This window comes from Mesoplodon mirus (genome assembly GCF_964341445.2).
Source record: "Mesoplodon mirus genome assembly, chromosome: 3".
In the NCBI taxonomy this organism is placed as follows: Eukaryota; Metazoa; Chordata; class Mammalia; order Artiodactyla; family Ziphiidae; genus Mesoplodon; species Mesoplodon mirus.
The window spans coordinates 88729485-88752417 of record NC_138978.1 but is presented as its reverse complement, the minus strand read 5'-3'; the positions used below and the strand labels follow the sequence as shown (position 1 = coordinate 88752417).

Here is a 22933-nt window from a genome sequence, read left to right as displayed (position 1 = left end):
TTCTATTAAAAAGCTGTATTATGTGAATAACAGATACTTACAGTTAAGGAGTTATTTTTTTAACAATTTAAAACACATAATTTTTAATAATTTACCTGTTTGTTGCTTTCTTTAAGTTCCAATTCTGATTTCTCCAGAGTACCCTCTAATTTAATTATTTTCTGTTCCATTTCTCCCCTGTACTCATGAACAGTCATATCCAAATGTGTAACCTAAGTACAAAATCAACATTAAGCTGTCACTCAATTTTATTCTAACATGGAAAACTGTGTGCTTGGAATGTGATTTAGAATTGTTTATAGTGGGTATAACTAAAGAATAAATGCATCTCAAATAAATTATTAAAAAGAATGAGACAGGGGCTTCCCTGGTGGCGCAGTGGTTGAGAGTCCACCTGCTGATGCAGGGGACATGGGTTCATGCCCCGGTCTGGGAGGATCCCACATGCCACGGAGCAGCTGGGCCCGTGGGCCATGGCTGCTGAGCCTGCGTGTCCGGAGCCTGTGCTCCGCAACAGGAGAGGCCACGACAGTGAGAGGCCCACGTAGCACAAAAAAAAAAAAAAAAAAGAATGAGACAAATAATCATTGCTTAATAATACTGGATCTAGAGCCCGATATATGATTATGTTCACATAAGTGACAAATAAAATGATTCAAACTTCATTTTATGCTTGATGAAAGCTTCTAGGGCTTCCCTGGTGGTGCAGTGGTTAAGAATTTGCCTGCCAATACAGGGGACATGGGTTCTATCCCAGGTCCGGGAAGATCCCACATGCCGCGGAGCAACTAAGCCTGTGCACCACAACTACTGAGCCTGCACTCTAGAGCCCGCGTGCCAAAACTACTGAATCCACGTGCTGCAACTACTGAAGCCCGCGCACCTAGAGCCCATGCTCCACAACAAAGAGAAGCAACCGCAATGAGAAGCCCGCACACTGCAACCAAGAGTAGCTCCTGCTCGCCACAACTAGAGAAAGCCCGCGCACAGCAATAAAGACCCAATGCAGCCCAAAAAAATCAATAAAATTTAAGAAAAAAAAAAAGCTGCTAAATAACAATGCAACATGAAAATTGTGGGATGCAGCAAAAGCACTGCTTGGAGGAACATCTAAAGCATTGAATGCATATATTAGAAAAGAAGAAAGGCCTAAAATCAATCATCTAAGCTTCTACCTTGGGTAACTAGAAAAGGAAGAGCAAATTAAATCCAAACTAAGCAGAAGAAAAAAATAATAAAAGAGCAGAAATCAATGAAGTTAAAATTGGGAAATCAACAGAGAAAATCAACAAAGCCAAAAGCTGGTTCTTTGAAAAGATCAATAATATAAATAAGTCTCCAGCCAGACTAACTTAAAAAAAGAAAAAAAAAGAGAGAGGATATAAATTGCTAATATGAGAAACGAAAGAGGAGATATTACTACAAATCTCAAGGACATTAAAAGGATAATAGACAAATATTACAAACAACTCTCTGCCCATGAATTTAATAAAACTAGATGAAATAGATGAGTTACTCGAAAGGCACAATCTGCCAAAACTCACACAAGAAGAAAGAGACAATTTGAATAAGCCTATATCTATTAAAGAAATTCAATCAATGATTAATAACTTTCCAAAACAGAAAACACCAGACTCAGATGGATTCATTGCTGAATTCTACCAAACATTTAAGGAAGAAATTATACTAATTCACTATACTCTCACTTAGTAGATAGAAGCTGAAGAAATACTAACTCATTCTCTGAGGCCAGCATTACCCTGATACCAAAACCAGACAGAGACATTATAAAGAAAGAAAACTACAGACCAGTATCTTTCATGGACATAGATATAAAAATTCTCAATAAAATATTATTGAATCATACCCAACGATGTATAAAAAGAACTATACACCACAACAAGCGGGATTTTTTCTAGGTATGAAAGGCTTTTTCAACATTTGAAAATTAATTAATGTAACTGATCACATCAATAGGCTAAAGAAGAAAATCACATGATCATATTAATAGATGCAGAAAAAACATTTGACAAAATCCAACATCTATTCATGATAAAAACTCTTGGTAAACTAGGAATAGAGAGTAACTGCCTCAACTTGATAAAGAATATCTAAAAAAAACCAACAGCTAACATCACACTTAACAGTGAGCAACTCAAAGTTTTCCCATTAAGATCAGATACAAGGCAAAGATATTCCATCGTACCACTTCTTTTCAACATTGTACAGGATGTCCTAGCTAATGAAGTAAGACAAGAAAAGGAAATAAAAGGTATACAGGTTGGGAAGGAAGACATAAAACTGTCTTTGTTTGCAGATGACATGATGATTTAGGTAGAAAATCCAAAGGATTTGACAAAAAAATTCCTGGAACTAATAAGTGATTATAGCAGGGTTGCAGGATACAAGATTAATACACAAAAATCAATTGCTTTCCCATGTACCAGCAATGAACAAGAGAAATTTGAAGTTAAAAACAAAATTATCATTTATATTAGCATTCTCCAAAATGAAATAGTTATAAATCTAACAAAACATATTCAAGATCTATATATGGAAAACTATAAAACTCCAATGAAAGAAATCAAAGAATTATATAAATGGAGAGAGAGTTCATGTTCATGGATAGGAAGACTTAATATTGTCAAGATGTCAGTTCTTCCCAACTTGATGTATAGATTCAAGGCAATGCCAATCAAAATCCCAGCAAGTTATTTTGTGGATATCAACAAACTGGTTCTAAAGTTTATAGGGAGAGGCAAAAAACCCAGAAGGGCCAACACAATTTTGAAAGAGAACAAAGTTGGAAAACTGACATTACCCAACTTCAAGACTTACTAAAAAGGTACAGTAATCAAGACAGTGTGGTACTGATGAAATAATAGGTGAATAAATCAATAGAACAGAAGAGACCAGAAACAAACCCATGTAAATATAGTCGACTGATCTTTGACAAAGGAGCAAAGGCAATACAAGATGTCCTTCAATAGGTGAATGGATAAATAAACCATAATATATCCAGGCAATGGAATACTATTCCATGCTAAAAAGAAATAAGCTTTGAAAAGACACGGAGGAAACTTAAATGCATATTACTAAGTGAAAGAAGTCAATCTGAAAAGGTTACATACAATACAATATGATTCCAACTGTATGACATTCTGGAAAAGGCAAAACTAGAGAGACAGAAAAAAGATCAGTGGTTGCCAGGGTTGGGATAAGAGGGAGAGGGATGAATAGGTGGGGCACAGAGGATTTTTAGGGCAGTGAAAATATTCTCAATGATACCATAATGATGGATAGCTGTCCAAACTCCTAGAACATATAACACAAAAGTAAACTGTAATGTAAACTATGGACTTTGGGTGATTATGAAGTGTCAATGTATCAATAGGTTCATCAGCTTTAACAAATGTACCATTCTGGCAGGGAATGTTGATAATGGGGAAGGCTGTGCATCTGTGGGGGTGGGGGGTTTACAGGAAATCTCTCTACCTGCTGCTCAATTTGGCTGTGAACCTAAAACTGCTCTAAATAATAAAGTCTTTTAAAAAAGATGCTGCTAAATAATGCCTTCTGAATATTTTTGTTCCTCCAATAAATACTAGCTGAGCAAGTAACTCCTTTAATCCCATTTTCTTCTGATATACAGTATTATAAGAGATCAAAAGGTTCAGATACTAAGCTAAACTTCATTCCCCAAAATCCACCTGCTATAAAAATAGCAAGATAAAGAGAGACGACATATTTCTAATTTAAAAAATATTTATGTGCACAGAAAAAAGAAATAGTTATAAAGGGACTTCCCTGGTGGCACAGTGGTTAAGAATCTGCCTGCCAATGCAGGGGACATGGGTTCGAGCCCTGGTCTGGGAAGATCCCACATGCTGCGCAGCGACTAAGCCCACGAGCCACAACTACTGAGCCTGCACTCTAGAGCCCGCGAGCCACAACTACTGAGCCCATGCACCACGACTGAAGCCTGCACGCCTAGAGCCCGTGTTCCGCAACAAGAGAAGCCACCTCAATAAGAAGCGCACACACAGCAATGAAGAGTAGAGAAAGCCCACTCATAGCAACAAAGACCTAACACACCAAAATAAATAAATGAATTTTTAAAAAAGCTATAAAAATGTTTATTTTGCCAAAAAGAGGGGACCTCTGAAACCTTGTGTGATTGTATTTTAACAGAAAATTTCATTAAAATATAGTTTAAAAAAAAATATATATATATATAGTTAAGAAAACCAACTTGAGCTGCTCTTTGCTTCAGCTCCCAATTTCTCTCCTTAAGTGCCTGATCCATTTCAAGGAGTTCTTGCTTTTTGTCTTCAATCTCCATCTTGCATTCCCTGCAATTTATCAAAGTTAAAAAAATATAAGCAAATAAATAGGAATATTATAGTTTCAAAAAAATTAAATCAAGTGGGTTACCTTTCCTGTAAGTTAAAAGTGATAGGATATATTCAACTATTTCAGATTGAGAGCTCACATTAAAGGAATAATGTATAAAGAAAATGACTGATATCAATGCAACTACTTTAACAGAGTATTCTAAAAAGGCAAAAGTTAACTCAGATTCTACCACTGGAGACAATTTAAGCTAAATGTTAAAAGCACGACCAAGGAATAAGATTGAATCAGTATAAGAATTTTAAAAATATATCTATATTTTTTCATCTATAGATCAAAGGAGTGTTTGAAAGTCTTTTATATATAATAGCTGTGAGTTCACTATAACTGAACGAGGCATTTATCTCATGATTGCTGTCCCTGATATCCAAAGCTCAGTAAACGACCACTGTATTTCTTATGGGAATTTTTTTTAACATCTTTATTGGAGTATAATTGCTTTACAATGGTGTGTTAGTTTCTGCTTTATAACAAAGTGAATCAGTTATACATATACATATGTTCCCATATCTCTTCCCTCTTGCGTCTCCCTCCCTCCCACCCTCCCTATCCCACCCCTCTAGGTGGTCACAAACCACCGAGCTGATCTCTCTGTGCTATGCGGCTGCTTCCCACTAGCTATCTATTTTACATTTGGTAGCGTATATATGTCCATGCCACTCTCTCACTTTGTCACAGCTTACCCTTCCCCCTCCCCATATCCTCAAGTCCATTTTCCAGTAGGTCTGTCTTTATTCCCGTCTTGCCCCTAGGTTCTTCATGACCTTTTTTTTCCCCTTAGATTCCATATATATGTGTTAGCGTATGGCATTTGTTTTTCTCTTTATCACTTATTTCACTCTGTATGACAGACTCTAGGTCCGTCCACCTCAATACAAATAACTCAATTTTGTTTCTTTTTATGGCTGAGTAATATTCCATTGTATATATGTGCCACATCTTCTTTATCCATTCATGTGTTGATGGACACTTAGGTTGCTTCCATGTCCTGGCTATTGTAAATAGAGCTGCAATGAACATTTTGGTACATGACTCTTTTTGAATTATGGTTTTCTCAGGGTATATGCCCAGTAGTGGGATTGCTGGGTCGTATGGTAGTTCTATTTTTAGTTTTCTAGGGAACCTCCATACTGTTCTCCATAGTGGCTGTATCAATCTACATTCCCACCAACAGTGCAAGAGGGTTCCCTTTTCTCCACACCTACTCCAGCATTTATTGTTTACAGATTTTTTGACGATGGCCATTCTGACCCGTGTGAGATGATATCTCACTGTAATTTTGATTTGCATTTCTCTAATGATTAATGATGTTGAGCATTCTTTCATGTGTTTGCTGGCAATCTGTGTGTCTTCTTTGGAGAAATGTCTATTTAGGTCTTCTGCCCATTTTTGGATTGGGTTGTTTTTTTTTTGATATTGAGCTGCATGAGCTGATTGTAAATTTTGGAGATTAATCCTTTGTCAGTTGCTTCATTTGCAAATATTTTCTCCCATTCTGAACATTGTCTTTTTGTCTTGTTTATGGTTTCCTTTGCTGTGCAAAAGCTTTTAAGTTTCATTAGGTCCCATCTGTTTATTTTTGTTTTTATATCCATTTCTTTAGGAGGTGGGTCAAAAAGGATCTTGCTGTGATTTATGTCATAGAGTGTTCTGCCTATGTTTTCTTCTAAGAGTTTGATAGCGTCTGGCCTTACCATTTAGGTCTTTAATCCATTTTGAGTTTATTTTTGTGTATGGTGTTAGAGAGTGTTCTAATTTCATACTTTTACATGTATCTGTCCAGTTTTCCCAGCACCACTTACTGAAGAGGCTGTCTTTTCTCCACTGTATATTCTTGCCTCCTTTATCAAAGATAAGGTGACCATATGTGCGTGGGTTTATCTCTGGCTTTCTCAGATTCTACTATTGGAGACAATTTAAGCTAAATGTTAAAAGCACTACCAGGGAATAAGACCGAATCAGTATAAGAATTTAAAAAATATATCTATATTTTTTCATCTATAGATCAAAGGAGTGTTTGAAAGTCTTTTATATATAATAGCTGTGAGTTCACTATAATTGAATGAGGCATTTATCTCATGATTGATGTCCCTGATATCCAAAGCTCAGTAAACGACCACTGTATTTCTTACGGGAATTTTACTCAAAATGACACCTTACATTTAGTGAAGTATTGAAGTCTAATATAGAAATATTTTAAATGTATTTTTTATAAATTCTAGCCCTCTTAAAACACTAACTTTTGAATAATTTTATATTATAAAAATGCTTAAAATGACACAATTTTAATATTTATATCACTCTGAAGCCTCTGATCAGAGAATTTTAATTTCGAACTCTAAGTTCTGATATCACAAAGGATGAAAATGTTGTTGGTCTTGAATCTTCATATGATTTTCCAATCTTAAATATGAAACAATATAATAAAGGTACTGACTTTAAAAAGCAGATTCTGAACTTCTTTAATGAGCTGTTTACTGTTCTCCTAAAAGCCTGAAGAGTTCATACAAGGCTAAACTATATTCTAAAAGTAATATGAAATGAATTCTAAAGATAACTCTAATTGCTGTCTATATGAATATCTGCACTTCCAAAATTCAGCTACTAGCTAGAATTTTAAGTTTTGTTTTACTTCTTTTATCCATTCATTCCCTTAATCATTTAGCAAATATTTATTGGATGTTTCTTATATATCAAGGTTCTATGTACTGTGGAATTAATAGTCAACAGGATAGATGTTGTTCATCACATAAAGCTTACATTCTACTAGGTTAAGAGATGGACTATAAATAATAAACAACTCAACATGAAAAATATAATATAAAGTGCTATGTTAGAACATTAAATACAGTGATGAGATCGTGACTGGGAGGTTATGTTAGAATAGGTGGTCAGGGAAGGGCCGTTTGAGGTAATGTGAACGGTATGAAGAAGCTGGCCATACAACCATTATTTCAGGCCAAAGAAACAGCTATGGCAAAAGTCCTAAAGTGGGAAAAAACTTGGTAAACTTTAAGTACAATAAAAAAGCCAGGAGCAAGCAGAACAATATGAAATGAGGCCAGAGAAGTAGGCAGGAACCTTGGGCTTTGTATTACAGGAAAAGGAGCTTGTATTTTTTTTTTTCGATTGTGGTAAAATACATATAACATAAGATTTACCATTTTAACCACTTTAAAGTGTACAATGCAGTTACACTAAGTACATTCACAATGTTGTGTAACCATTACCACTATTTCCAGTACTTTTTCATCATTCTGAATGGAAACCCCATATCCATTAGCAGTTTTTTTCCATTCTCCCTTCTCCCAGTCCCTGGCAACAATTAATCTGCTTTCTATCTCTATGGATTTGCTAATTCTGGATATTTCATATAAATGGAATTATGCAACATATATGTGGGTTCTTTCATTTAGCATATTATTTTCAAGGTTCATCCACGTTGTAGCATGTTTCAGTACTCTATTCCTTTTCATGGCTTATTATTATTCCTTGTATGGATACACCACACTGTGTTTATCCATTCACAACTATCAGTGTCCAGCTGGGTCGTTTCCACTTATTGGCTATTGGGAATAGCCATACTATGAACATTTGTGCAAAAGTTTTGTTTGAACACCTGTTTTCAATTCTTTTGGGTACTTACCTAGGAGTGGAATTACTGAGTTATATGGTTAATGTATGTTTAAGTTATTGAGGAACTGCCACACTGTTTTCCACAGAGGCTGTAACCATTTTAGTTTACCATTTGTTATTTTCTGCTTGGATTTTTTTTTTTTTTTTTTCAGTACGCGTGCCTCTCACTGTTGTGGCCTCTCTCATTGGGGAGCACAGGCTCCAGACGCGCAGGCTCAGCGGCCATGGCTCACGGGCCCAGCCGCTCCGTGGCATGTGGGGTCCTCCCAGACCGGGGCACGAACCCGTGTCCCCTGCATCGGCAGGCAGACTCTCAACCACTGCACCACCAGGGAAGCCTGTGTTTGTTTTTATTATGGCCATCTTAGTGGGATTGAAGTGGTATCTCATTGTGGTTTTGATTTACATTTCCCAAGGAGCTTGGTTATTATTCTGAATCTTTTGGGAAGCCATTAGAAGATTAAGTAGGGAAGCAATATGATCTGATTTATGTTTTGAATCATAAACTTAAATCAATTCTGTGGAGAATGAATTGTGGGGAAGGTCAAGGATTTAAGCTGGTAGACCAGGTGGGAAGCCACAGCAACAGACCAGGTGAGAGATGATGATGGCTTGTGCTAAGGTGGTAGTAGAAAAAATAAGAAATCAATAGATTTCAGAATATGTTTTAGAAATAAAGTTGACATGACTTGCTAATAGACTGGATGAAAAAAGGGAGGGAAAGAGATAAAAATAATCTTATAGATTTTTGGTTTAAGCAACTGCATAATAATGAGATGGAGGAAGGGCAGGGTTATGAGTAAAAAAAATGAATTGTTTTAGCCACGTTTAAGATGCCTCTTTAAAATACGTCAGTGGAGATAGATAACAAGTAGGTCATTAGATATAAGTCTGGAGTTTGGAGAAGAGGTCTTTCTAGAGATATGGGTTTGGAAGTCTCTGACACATAGTGTTTAAAGCTATGTGAAATTTACCAAGAATGAGTTTGTGGGTAGAAAAGAGAAGGGGTCCTGCTCTGAACCACAGGTTACAATATCTAAGATTCTGGGTCACCTTGCTACTCTCTATCCTGTTCTTTCATTACACATTTCACATCCTGGTCTGTTTTCCTTTTCAGAATCCATTTCCCACACTTTGGCTCCAGTCTGGCTCTCCACCCCTACTCATCACAGATGTGTACTGGAACAGCATTTTATGCTATTGCTGCTAATCTAAGAACCCAGATTTTACAGTTGGACAGACTTGTGCTTCACTCCCATCTCTGGACCCTACTATCTGACTTTGGGCATTTTACTTAATTTTCTCAAGCCTCAGTTTTCTCAAGCGTAAAAAGGTGATAATAAGCAACTTACAGGTTTGTTGCAAAGAAATGACTGAGATCATATATGAAGTCCCTGCCATAGTCCTGGCACAAAATTAGGGCTTAACACAAAGAACAACATTGTTATTGTTAATATTATTTTTCTATTAATCACTGCTGTATGCTGGTCCAATCATTTTTTACCACTATGGGATACAGGAGAGGGCCAATGTAAAATGGTCCAGGGCCTCCCTGGTGGCGCAGTGGTTGAGAGTCCGCCTGCCGATGCAGGGGATACGGGTTCGTGCCCCGGTCTGGGAGGATCCCATATGCCGCGGAGCGGCTGGGCCCGTGAGCCATGGCCGCTGAGCCTGCGCATCCGGAGCCTGTGCTCCGCAACGGGAGAGGCCACAACAGTGAGAGGCCCGCGTACGGAAAAAAAAAAAAAAAAAAAAAAAAAAAAAAATGGTCCAAAGAACAGGATGGAAGTATTAGCCAACAGCAACAGCTATATTAGTGAGATGGAGCATGGGATGAACTGCCTAGGATGAGACAGAGTGAACTAAAGGCAGTTGAGAAGTTTGGACATCTAGAATTCAACAACAAACTCTATGGTATGACCCAAGGACTAAGGGTAATAAAGTGAAATACCTGTAACTGTGATATCATTTTTTAGTATTTAACTCACCTAAGTTCAGCTGTGAGATCCTTTATAGTAGTGTATTTTTCCTCTAATGATAACTGAGCCTTCTGTAGAACATCTCTCAATTCCTGGAGCTGTCTTAAAGTACTCTTTAATTCTCCATGAGAATTTTGTAGTTCAGTCTCTAGTACTTCCCGTTTCTGCAAGGCTTCTGTTAGTTCAGTTGCAGTGTGGTGCTGTAACTTTTCTAACTCCTTCACTGTTAAAAGCAGAGAATAATTTTAGAATTATATATATAAACTATTTGTTATTCAGAAATTTGTAAGCAATTATAATTAAGAATATCCAATTTTATTCATCTATAACAGGCAAAATACCACTGACTGTCCCTTCCCCGTCATCTCAAATTCTCACTTTATTCCATTTCTTCAAATATACAAATGCAGGCAGCTAAGCTGAGCTAACCTGTTGCTTACCAGCATTTGTTTTCTTATCTAGTTCTGTCTTTGTCTGTTCTAATATCATGTCGAACTGAGAGAGATGCATTGCTTTATTTTCTCCATCTTGTTTTAGGTGCTTTATTTCTTTTTCCATTTTATACAGTTCTTCTTTGTAGTGATCCATCTCAAGTTTTACTTGCCTAGTTAAAAACAAAAAAAATAAAATAAATAATAATTTGGAAACTTAAAAATCAACTAACTTATCTCTGACTGAACAAAGTCTGCAAGTTATATAAAGACAAATATCAGCACAATGTCTAGTCCTCGTGGGATGAATTGGGAGATTGGGATTGACATATATACACTAATATGTATAAAATGGATAACTAATAAAAACCTGCAGTATAAAAAAAAGTCTAGTCAGAATCTTAAATCACCTATTATATTGTTAGAAATGCTCCAACTAATAGATTGTAATTCTGTACCAATTTCATGCCACTAAACACAACTATGTGATGTGTTTACCTAGTACACTACTTGGCACACAAAAGGTGCTCAATGAATTTGTTTTCTTTCTATTTGGAGATATTTTAATTTTTTTTTAAGATTTTTTTTGATGTGGACCATTTTTACAGTCTTTATTGAATTTGTTACAATATTGCTTCTGTTTTATGTTTTGGCTTTTTGGCCACGAGGCATGTGGGATCTTAGCTCCGTGACAAGGGATGAACCCGCACTCCCTGCATTGGAAGGCGAGGTCTTAACCACTGGACCACCAGGGAAGTCCCTGAGATATTTTAATTTTAAAACAGATCCAAAGAGATATATAACAGATATATTTCAACTCTAAACCCTTTTGTGAGAGAAAAACAGCTTTATAAATTATAGTTTCAGAAGTGAAAGAAGCAATAGTTGGAACAGAGAAAAACCCTGCTTCATGAAGAGAAGATCTTGGAACTAGGATATCTTTCTTATGAAGTTTATTCATCTAGTTCATAAGCTTCCTACTAGTAATTAGAACTTATTTTACCCACTGAATGTGCCTATTAGCTATAATTAAGAAGAGTTTTTGTCTAGAAGTCAAAGGGTGGAAGTAAGAAAAGAAAGAAGCAGTTATTTCAATTTTCCTAGTGAAACAAAAGCAAGATCAACAGTGAGAGCAAGGATTGGGGAGGGGTTGTTAGAGTTTTGAAAGAAAAGGCAAAAGTGTAAAAGAGTCCTCTACAAGAGTAAGTAACACTGTGATTGCCAGACAGACAGCATTAAGAAAATGCCTAAGGTTTTGAAGTTATGGGTATAAAGTAAGACTGGTCAGTGTGGTTATATTTTTCTCCAGCCTCTGTAAAGATGCAAGCATGAATTAGTCTGAGTTGGATTTTTAGTTCTGTGTACCACAAAGTAAGAGAGAGGTAAAGGAGTTGTGGGTTTATGTAAATCAGTGATTTTAATGATTAATTAGAATTTAAGCTAGGTAAAGAGAGGAGAAAGGGCATTAGGGAATGAGACAGTGGTAGAACTGATAGATCAGAGGTCCTAGTTACATCAAAGAATTGTTGAATTGGGGGTATTAAAGGGAATGAGGTAATAATATAGAGGTAGATGCATAGTATTCAGATTATGTTGAAAAAATGGAGATATCAGAAATGATAAGATCTAGGATAAATCATGTGAGTGAGTGGCTGAGGATCAGCTAGATAGATGTATATTGAAATCCCCAAGAATAAGGACAGGAGTAGTGTTGGAGAGAGCTATGTAAGTCAGGTGGCCTGTAGGTGTCAGCAACAACGAGGGATGATATGATCTGATGACATGAGGTTCATGGTGTATGTCATACTATTCCACATCTCAACCCTGTGGTACAAGAACTATGGGGAAAAGTTTTTACTTTAGAGAGCTGCAGGGGAAGAAGCAATGTCCTCAGGGGACAGTCACATTTCTGTTACAGCAAGAGAAAAGAAGAGATAGAGAATATAGGGAATGTCTCTCAGGATGGACTGTGAATTCCAGAGGATAAAGTGAAAATCTTTCACAAGTTCAGATGCGGTGGGAAAAGGGAAGAAAATACATGAGGAGGTTTTTGGGACTTAGTAAGAGAGATGAGGGTAAATCTAACGCCTGGAAATCTGATGCTTCTGTGGCATCTGGCACAAGCAAAGATAAAGTTACAATGTTGATTAGTCTTTGTGGAATTAAGGTACACACTGGTGGTGAGGCTGTGCTACTGGATAGACAACTACCAATGGCAGAAAGAAGGTCTGAAGAACTGTGGTCTTAGTCTTAAACATAGGATATCTTCTTGACCCCAATGAGAGAGTTGAGGATATCTGGGGAAGCAAGTTGCTTGCTCAAAGCACAAAGGCCCTACATTTATTCCTGTCAGAGAGGGAGAGGGAGTCTGAGGATGTTGTGGTTTAAGTTCAAATGCATAAGTTAACTCTAATTCCTGTTGGTAGAATGGTGGGCTAATTAAGAGTTTATTATTAATTATGTCAACTCTTGTCGACAAAGTATAAGAGGTCTGGGGAAGCTAGGTATAACTTTCAGCTAATAGTTCCCTTTCTTGACCAATTAACTATTGATTTCTTAGCACAGCCCAGCCACATTAAATCAGGATCTTTAGAGGTAGGACCTAGGCATCAGTACTTTTTTTTTTTTTTTTTTTTTTTTTTTTTTGTGGTACGCGGGCTTCTCACTGCTGTGGCCTCTCCCGTTGCGGAGCACAGGCTCCGGATGCGCAGGCTCAGCGGCCATGGCGCACGGACCCAGCCACTCCGCGGCATGTGGGATCTTCCAGGACTGGTGCACGAGCCCGCGTCCCCTGCATCAGCAGGCGGACTCTCAACCACTGCGCCACCAGGGAAGCCCGCATCAGTACTTTTTAAAGCTCCTTGGGTGATTTTAATGTTCAGTCAATGTTGAGACCACTGTTTTCTTCTATTAATTTACTCCCTCCCATAAACAATTAGAATCCATGAAAAGTTCCTCTATATGAGTACATCTTTGCCTGCCACTTTCACAATTCAATTTAATAAAACAGCTGCTGAGTGCCTATGAGGTACAAGGAACTATGCTGATTGTTGTGGGAGGATCCTTAGATTAAACCATATATTATCTTGGCCTTAAGGAACTACAATATAGTAGGAGAGCCAAGGATATTAACTTATGATACTAAAAGGCATGAGGGATATGAGGGAGGTGCAAACAATGCTATAGGAACACACACCGTAAAGAAATTAATTCCTCAAGCAAACACTTCACTGAACATTATCTGATAGTGAAACTCAAATATGACTGATGTTAAAGCAGGAAGACAAATATAAACTAACATATTCATTTTACCTGGCAGTACCAGTAAGTTCAATAACTTTTTGCCTTTTTAAATCTGCTTCATATGTGGCTGCTTCACATTTTTCCTCCATTTTTCTCAACTTTTCAGCTGAACTTTCCCTTTGTTTCTGAAGCTCTTGTTCAAGTTTTGATACCTTGTAAAGCAATTTTCAGTTAAGTATTTAAAATTCAAACACAGTTCAACATTTTTCAGAAGAAAAATATTTATATAAATTTGTAGCCTAGCCTATCAGTTTCAAGATGTTATTATAAAAATTAAAGCATAGACCAAGAAACCTTTTGAAAATATGAAAGCAAAACAATTTTTAATAAGAAAGATATTTCATTCACATACATATTTATAGAAGTGACCACATCATAACACTAAAATAGGACTTAAAAGAATTGTACAGAATAATGGTAAATGTTCCTCTTTTCATCATCCTCATCTGAAATGTTCTTTCTTCTCTTGTCAAACTATGTTTCTCTCCTTCTTCACAAATTGGCTCATACCAATTCCTAGAATTCCCATCTGCCCTCAAACTTTACAACTTGCATTTGCTCCTATTCATTCCTCTTTCTGTTTTACTACATTGCAGGAGGTATTCTTCCTCCTATATAAGTCAAACTGCTTCATAAGCATTCTGGATTCAACTCCTATCCACTTTTTAAGGAACCTCATACTACTACCTCTACTCTCTGCTGTATCTTCAGTCTCTTTCTTCTGGTTTCTTTATATTAGCATTTAAACATGTTCAAGACCTTCCTATCATAAAAAACTTTCCTCCACACCTCTACCTCCTTCCAACTACCACCATTTCTTTCCTCCTCTTTATAGCCCAACTTCTCAGATCTTTTTCTATGCTTGTTGTATCATTTTTCTCATTTTCTCATTCATTCCTCAACCCATAGCAATCTAGGCACTGTACAGAAACTACACTGTGTCACCAATGGCTTCCATGCAGCTAATTCCAATGGGCATTTCTCAACCCTCAATTTACTTGACACTGATTGCAGCAGCCCATGACACCAATTATAATCCCTTAAGTCATGAAATACTTACTTTGGCTTCCAGGTACTGTATCCTTCAGAGCTCTGTCAAAGTCAGTCATCTCACCCCTCATTCTATGTTCTCTCCCTAGTTAACCTCAGCCACTTCATTTTTTTTTTTTCAATTTTTTTTTTGGCTGTGTTGGGTCTTCATTGCTGCACGCAGCCTTTCTCTAATGGCAGCGAGCGGGGGCTACTCTTCGTTGCAGTGCGCGGGCTTCTCATTACAGTGGCTTCTCTTGTTGTGGAGCACGGGCTTTAGGTGTGTGGGTTTCAGTAGTTGCAGCACGTGGGCTCAGTAGTTGCAGCAGTGGGCCCTAGAGCACGCGGGCTTCAGTAGTTGCGGCACGTGGCATCCATAGTTGCGGTGCGCAGGCTCTAGGGCACATAGGCATCAGCAGTTGTGGCTTGCGGGCTCTAGAGCACAGGATCGGTAGTTGTGGCGCACGGACTTAGTTGCTCTGTGGAATGTGGGATCTTCCCATAACAGGGATCGAAGCCATGTCCCCTGCATTGGCAGGTGGATTCTTAACCACTGTGCCACCAGCGAAGTCCCACTTCTTATTTTCAATGAACATTTACATGACTGTGATCTCAAAGTTAATATCTGGCTAATGACTTTGATATCCTCCCTACTGTTCTAAAACCTCTCATTGAAGAACTAAGTACAGATTATAAGTCATTAATATCCACACCCCCAACTTAAGTTCCAAATATAAAATTAAAATAGTACCCAGGTAAAAAGGGAAGGGAACCATGGAAAATCTACCCATTCTGTGTTTGATTAAATGGCACACTCATAAGCAGAAAGAATCTAAAGATAACAATCTGAATAAATCCAACACGGAACCTGTGCATAGTGGAACATGAATAAAAAGTAGAAAAAATATATGCTGGAAAATTTATTCCAAATACTGAAGGAATTTTTAGATAAGAACTTCTTTAGATCCTCAAAGAAATTAGAGAAGACATAAAAATCTCTTAAAACAAAGATCATGAAGAAATAAAATAACCAAATGAAAAATACAAAGGAATTGATAGACTTAAGGAAAAAAAAACTCAGAAGAAAACCGTAAGACCATTATAGAAATGAAAACAATTTCAGAAAGAACAAGAATTATAATCAATCTTACAAAAACTGGAGTCAGTGACAAGGGATTTAGAAAGTGGGAATCAAATAACAGATGAAATGAAGAAATGCCTCAGGATGAAGCCGTACAACAGGCATAGCAAACAGTAGGTCTAGACTTGAACAAAAGGGATGGAGAGCCACAGGACAGATGTCTCTCAAAAAGAAAATACAGAATACCTGCCTGATATATTTGAATGTGCAGAGAAGAGATTCTTTAGTTCCACTGGAGAGGCTGAGGATGAAGTTAGAATACACAGATTAAAAAGTCATACAAATGACAAAAAGTGAGGTGTGGTGAGGTTACTGGGAACTATCATTTTCTAATTTATACTTTTCTGTAAAGTGTGATGAGAGGAAAACAAAACAAAAAATGTGAAATATCTGTCAGAATAATTCAGATGAATTTGGTAATGAATGAAAGAAAAAAGAGTCGATTCTAGAATAAAATTTCCTAGGATTCTTTTTTGGAGTAATAACTTATTTTTTAAAATCAGTAGTTTCCTTTGGAATTTTTCTTTTAGTGCATTGCTTGCCATTTCTTTAGGGATTATCACACATCTCCTGATCCAAAATGAAGAAAATGCAAGCTATAATGATTCAGATAGGTGTTATATTCAGGTCCAAAAAGGAAAAAGTGAATAAAGCAGACTAAATTATAACTAAGTTGGATGGAGTGACAAAAATGTGCCCACAGTATTACACGATCACATTACATTGGAATAAAACTTTATACATTTTACAATGTTAATTTAGAATATTTCTTATAATATGGTATCTTTGAGGTTAAACAGCAATTTATATAACTAGCAAAAAAATCTATTATCAATTTAAAAAACTTTCTATTTCATAAAACCACTTTGACCAATAATATATACCTGTTTTTCAAGTTTAGTTTGAATGTCTTCTAGCTCTCCATTTCTAATTGTCTCTTGTTGTAACATTTGCTGCTGTTGTTGAAGAGTATGCTGCAGAATAACATTTTGCTCAGTAGTCTCTTGAAGACTGTGATTTTTAATCTTCAGCTCTTTCTGTAAACAATATACCTAACAAATATACACAATTCTCATTATAATGACATATTTCAAATAAAAAGCAATAAAATGTCAATGTTGTCTACCTTATTAGATAATTACCCTCAGTTGTCATATGGGACAATTGTATTCACAGCTATAATTTATTATGTGGAAGGGCAGGGCTCATTTTTCTGATGGGGAGGTATGTTAGAAGGGCCTGTTAATAGGGTTGGTTCTGGGCTTCCCTGGTGGCGCAGTGGTTGGGAGTCCGCCTGCCGATGCAGGGGACACGGGTTCGTGCCCCGATCCCGGAGGATCCCACATGCCGCGGAGCGGCTGGGCCCGCGAGCCATGGCCGCGGAGCCTGTGTGTCCGGAGCCTGTGCTCCGCAACGGGAGAGGCCACAGCAGTGAGAGGCCCGCGTACAGCAAAAAAAAAAAAAAAAAAAAAAAAAAATAGGGTTGGTTCTTGGCTGATGTCTGGGAATGTGGCTTTTGAAACATTCCTTAAGTAATGAGACTGTTTTCCCTGGCTAGGGCACCAAATCATGCTTTCCTTCTAGGAGTCTGGAATTCTGATACTTATGGCTGTTCTTATGTGACCAGCACCCAATAAAAAACCTTGAACTTTGAGTCATAAGCAGGCTTCCCTGGGCAGAAGTACTGCATAAATGTTGCCGCATTTCACTTCTACAGAAAGGAGCTTATTCTGTGTGACTTCTCCCAGAACAAGGGAGAAAACATAGGAAGCCATGGATTTCTTCACACTCCATTTGATGTACCTTTTTCTCGTATTGATAATAAACCATAACCATGAAAACACTGTATAAATGTTAGGTGTTATTTAGTACATTATTGTTGCTATCATTGCCATTGTTTGTAAAATAATACCCCAGCAAGCACTCTTAAATATTCACGCTCCAAAACACATAAAGGAAAACAATACCAACTAAGAAATTGCACTTATTCACTCCAAATATTTAGGACTTGAATATGCTGATCCCCCAAATTGCTTTAAATGAAACCTTTAGAGTTATCTGGGAGAATCTATTAAGAAGGGGAAAAAATGCCCTTTGTCCAAGAAATCCAAATCCTAAAGAGTGCCAAAAGAAATCATTTTAAAATTCTATAAATAATATGGCATAATTTAATATATATTTCATAATATTTGTTACCTGTTCTTAAAGTAAGGGGAAGGTTTACTAAATGATGATATATAAATCTGATTTTAAAAGATGCAACCATTTAGGGCTTCCCTGGTGGCACAGTGATTGAGGGTCCGCCTGCCAATGCGGGGGACGCGGGTTCGTGCCCTGGTTCGGGAGGATCCCACATGCCACGGAGCGGCTGGGCCCGTGAGCCATGGCCACTGAGCCTGCACGTCCGGAGCCTGTGCTCCACAACGGGAGAGGCCACAACAGTCAGAGGCCCACGTACCACAAAAAAAAAAAAAAAAAAAAAGATGCAACCATTTAAAATCACAGTTTAGGGAGTTCACTGGTGGCCTAGTGGCCCAGGTTCAATCCCTGGTTGGGGAACTGAGATCCCACAAGCCACATGGCATGGCCAAAAAAAAAAATAATAATAATAATAATAATTTAAAGGACAGTGGCAAATAAATTTTACAAAATAAAGTGAAAAAAAATCCCACATTTCATTAATATGAAAAACACTCAGGCAAATAGAAAAGTGAAAAGTATTAGAGAATATTAGTATTAGGGAATGGATTATAGGTAAATCTTCTTCAAAAGATTTCTTATTGTTGCTTATGTAATAACTTTTTAAAATGAAGGAAAATAAACCCATCCCTTTAAAGCAAACAATCTTTCTAATAAATATCAATTGAGAAGAAAGTAATTTTAAACTCCTAAGAAACAGTGAAGAAGAATCCTGACTTGGTTTTTTCTAATTATACAGCAGTGGAATATTCAGCAGCATCATGAAAGGCTTAGGGGCCAAAAAGCCTTTGCTTGTGATAAGAAGCTCTTAAACTTCAAACTTCTTCATTATATGATGATACTGTAAACTTAGAGAACCTTACATATAACAGGCAACTATCCAATTTCTAATATTATTATAATTCTTTTTAATCCTAATCTATTTTACTTAATGTCGTCTGTATGAAAATAATTTATTTAGTGTAAATAGGTATTAGTGACACCTGTTTTGTTTTTCCTACAGATCACACCTCTGCTGTAGTTTATTTTATATAGAACTGACTTGCCTATAAGTTTATATACTATTCTTTGTTTACTGGAACATGCTGTTTTATACTTACTTTCTTAATCAAATTAAAAAAATGGACAAAGTATTAAAATAAGACAAAATATTAGAAAAAAGATAAGGCCTAACCAAAACACTAAGAAAGTCATACCACATAAGAACAATTAAAATATTTATTTTAGTAATCTAGCCACTAGCAAAATAATTTCCATTAAAAATACTGAGTATCTAACATATTAGTTGTATCACAAATATTAATTCACAAAAATTAACCTACATCTATCAAATTTATACTGGCATTTCACTCTACTACCCTTTAACTTCCACTTAACTTTAAAAGTAAATATAAGACAAACAGTTTTGACATTATATTCTCTACTGTTATTATCATATTCAGAGAATAAACTTTTCCTAAAGAATTCAAAAACACTCTCATGATTATTACTAAAAAATAAAATATAACCCAGAAAAGTTACTGACACAATGCCAACTTTGCAAAATTTAAGTCCATCAATTTGAATAAAGGCATTTATCAATAAAATGACGGATCTTACTGAATAAATGCTTTACGCAGAAAATGTTTTGGCTTATTCACATCTATTTTGTGTTTATTTTCTTCTATCATGTTGACAATGTAATTCTTCATGAACATATACATTATCACTTTTTAAAGCATTTTAATACAAATTAAAATATTTTCAAAATAATTCAGGACCCCAAAGTCACTATTATTTTTTATCATAAATGTATTTATTTCAACATATGGAAAAGAATATTTGCCTGAGGCAAAAACTCAGAGGCATATTTATTAGCTTTGTGTGGTGGATTATCAACATGTAGTTTTTTCAGCTGGCTTTCTATCTATATGCTCTGGGGCCATTTAATTATTCAGCTAGTATGTGATTCGGGACTACCTACTGATTTGGTAAAATATCTTTATAACATCACCTATTACTAACAGAATGGATGCACTATGAATCAAATCATAGCTTATGATGAAAATCTCATAACTCTGCTGTTATAAGATATTGATTCTATTAACCAGCATTAGAAAGAGTTTTCTCTGTAAGATATTATAATTTGCTCTAAAGACAAATAAGCCAAAACTAAATAAATGTATGGATTGGTACCTAAAAAAAAAAGGTAAAGAGTAATTGGATTTTTCTCCACATTTCTTATCAACACACAAGAAGTGAAAGATGATCTTTTAACTAAGTAAGCCAATGCACATGCAGTTGAGCTAATAATTCATCAGCAATAAAAGGGCTGCAAATCTTTCTAATTTACTTACTTACTTTTTCTCTAGTATGATTGTACAAACCTGACTACCATTTCTGATTTCTAATTCAGTTCCAGCCTAGGTTTATACTTCCTGCTATTCTGAAAAAAGTTCTAAGTTCATTTTGGGTAAATGCCTCTTATCCACCCAAGTCTCTGATGCTATTTCTAAGAATACAAATTCTAAAACTCAACAAACTCTCTGATTACAAACACTGCCTGTCTCCACATTCCATATCTGCCAAGTCCATTTATGCTGGAGTGCAGTGAGGGCTATAGAATTTAAATGCCTAAATAGGGACTTTCCTGGCAGTCCAGTGGTTAAGACTCTGAGCTCTCACTGCAGGCGGCATCGGTTTGATCCCTGGTCAGGGAATTAAGATCCCGCATGCTGCAGGGTGTGGCCAAAAAATAAGTAAATAAAATTAAATAAATGCCTAAATAATGGTTTAAAGAAGATCCCGCTGGAAAAAAAAATCACACTCCTATTCTCATAAGTATCTATAGTTTAGGTGGTTTAATTTCCATATATTGGAATACAGAAATATATGCCCACCTGTGAAAGATGCTATAAAAACCTTCATGAAGGGAAGTAGAAGGAAGAAGATAGGACCATATAAAATACAAAGTTTTTATTTTAACCTCTGAAGTTATATAATTATGTGATGCATCTTTTTTTTTTTTTTTTTTTTTGCGGTACGCAGCCTCTCACTGTTGTGGCCTCTCCCGTTGCGGAGCACAGGCTCTGGACGTGCAGGCTCAATGGCCATGGCTCACGGGCCTAGCTGCTCCGCGGCATGTGGGATCTTCCCAGACTGGGGCATGAACCCATGTCCCCTGCATCGGCAGGCGGACTCTCAACCACTGCGCCACCAGGGAAGCCCTGTGATGCATCTTTGATGAAGATTTGTTGACTTTTTTTTTTTTTAAGAAAGGTGTTTTTTTCTTTTCTTTTCTTTCTTTATTTTATTTTTGGCTGTATTGGGTCTTTGTTGCTGCGTGCAGGCTTTCTCTAGTTCTGGTGAGTGAGGGCTACTCTTTGTTGCGGTACACAAGCTTCTCATTGCGGTGGCTTCTCTTGTTGCAGAGCACAGGCTCTAGGTGTGTGGGCTTCAGTAGTTGTGGAACAAGGGCTCAGCAGTTGTGGTTCACGGGCTGTAGAGCGCAGGCTCAGTAGTTGTGGTGCACGGGCTTAGATGCTCTGTGGCATGTGGGATCTTCCTGGACCAGGGCTCAAACCAGTGTCCCCTGCATTGGCAGGCAGATTCTTAACCACACTGCCACCAGGGAAGTCCAATTTGTTGAATATTTCTAAACATGAAGTTAAGGTTTAAACATATATATATATATATTATAAATTCTAACAAAGAAATAAAGGAATTCTTCATTAAGATTATTCCTTTGAGCAAATATTTAGTGACTACCTATTATGTTGAAAGCAAAGTGGTTGACAATTAGTATACAGAGATGAATAAGATAATGCAAGAAAAGTCTTCTATCTAGTATCTGAGAAATTCTTCTCAATAAAGAAAGGTGAATTTATAAACCTAATTCTCAATCCTTCAGACAAATAGAGGAAGAAAAAACAAAATGGAAAAAATTTGAAGAATTTTATACCTCTAAATCTAAAACAATATTCTAAGTGTTAATCATTTTATATTAGAATTACTCTGTGATCAACAATAATCTCCTGATTCCCTAAAACTAGGTAATAGAATCAGAATTTTAAGGTGTCATATTTTGTGTTTTATATGCCATATAATGTTTCTTTCTTAAAGAATATAAAATTGGGGACTTCCCTAGTGGCACAATGGTTGGGAATCTGCCTGTGACTGCAGGGGACACGGGTTCGATCCCTGGTCTGGGAAGATCCCACATGCCGCGGAGCAGCTAAGCCCGTGGGCCACAACTACTGAGCCTGCACTCTGGAGCCCGCGCACCACAACTACTGAGCCCGCATGCCACAACTGCTGAAGCCTGTGCGCCTAGAGCCCATGCTCTGCAACAAGAGAAGCCACTGCAAAGAGAAGCCCGTGCACTGCAATGAAGAGTAGCCCCCACTCTCCTCAACTAGAGAAAGTCCATAAGCAGCAACGAAGACCCAACACAGCCATAAATAAATAAATAAATAAATAAATAAATAAATAAATTTACTTTTTTAAAAAAGAATATAAAATTGGAGTTTACGCTTTACTGGAAAAATTTTTTTATATCAGCTATATAAAAATGTACTTTTAAAGTATCTTGAAAATAAAGAATATCTCAAAAAGAAATCACTTGAAAAATATGCTATATTTAAAGGAAATGTTAATTTACTTCTTCAGATTTCTTCTTTAGCTGTTTTTCAAACTTTTCTTTATTTCCTTCCAATTGGTTCAAATGCAAAGCAAGTTCTTCCTTACAAATTTCCAATGCTGAATCTAGTTGTCTGACCTAAGCAGAAAAAAAGCAAAAAAGGAAAATCAACGAATACCAATGA

The 22933-nt window shown here is 36.7% G+C and overlaps 1 protein-coding gene across 5 annotated transcripts in view; it reads right to left on the bottom strand.

Annotated features, from left to right (window-relative positions):
• The window catches only part of CCDC18 (coiled-coil domain containing 18), a 134485-nt gene that overhangs the window by 45796 nt on the left and 65756 nt on the right, over positions 1 to 22933 (bottom strand). For all 5 annotated transcript variants that reach the window (XM_082612782.1, XM_082612781.1, XM_082612783.1 and 2 more), the window contains 7 exons: positions 22771 to 22887; positions 16817 to 16984; positions 13772 to 13914; positions 10469 to 10632; positions 10038 to 10251; positions 4253 to 4352; positions 96 to 212 (listed from right to left, as the gene is read on the bottom strand). In XM_082612782.1, the coding sequence (XP_082468908.1) occupies positions 96 to 212; positions 4253 to 4352; positions 10038 to 10251; positions 10469 to 10632; positions 13772 to 13914; positions 16817 to 16984; positions 22771 to 22887 (1023 nt within the window). The remainder of the gene's footprint in view (positions 1 to 95; positions 213 to 4252; positions 4353 to 10037; positions 10252 to 10468; positions 10633 to 13771; positions 13915 to 16816; positions 16985 to 22770; positions 22888 to 22933) is intronic.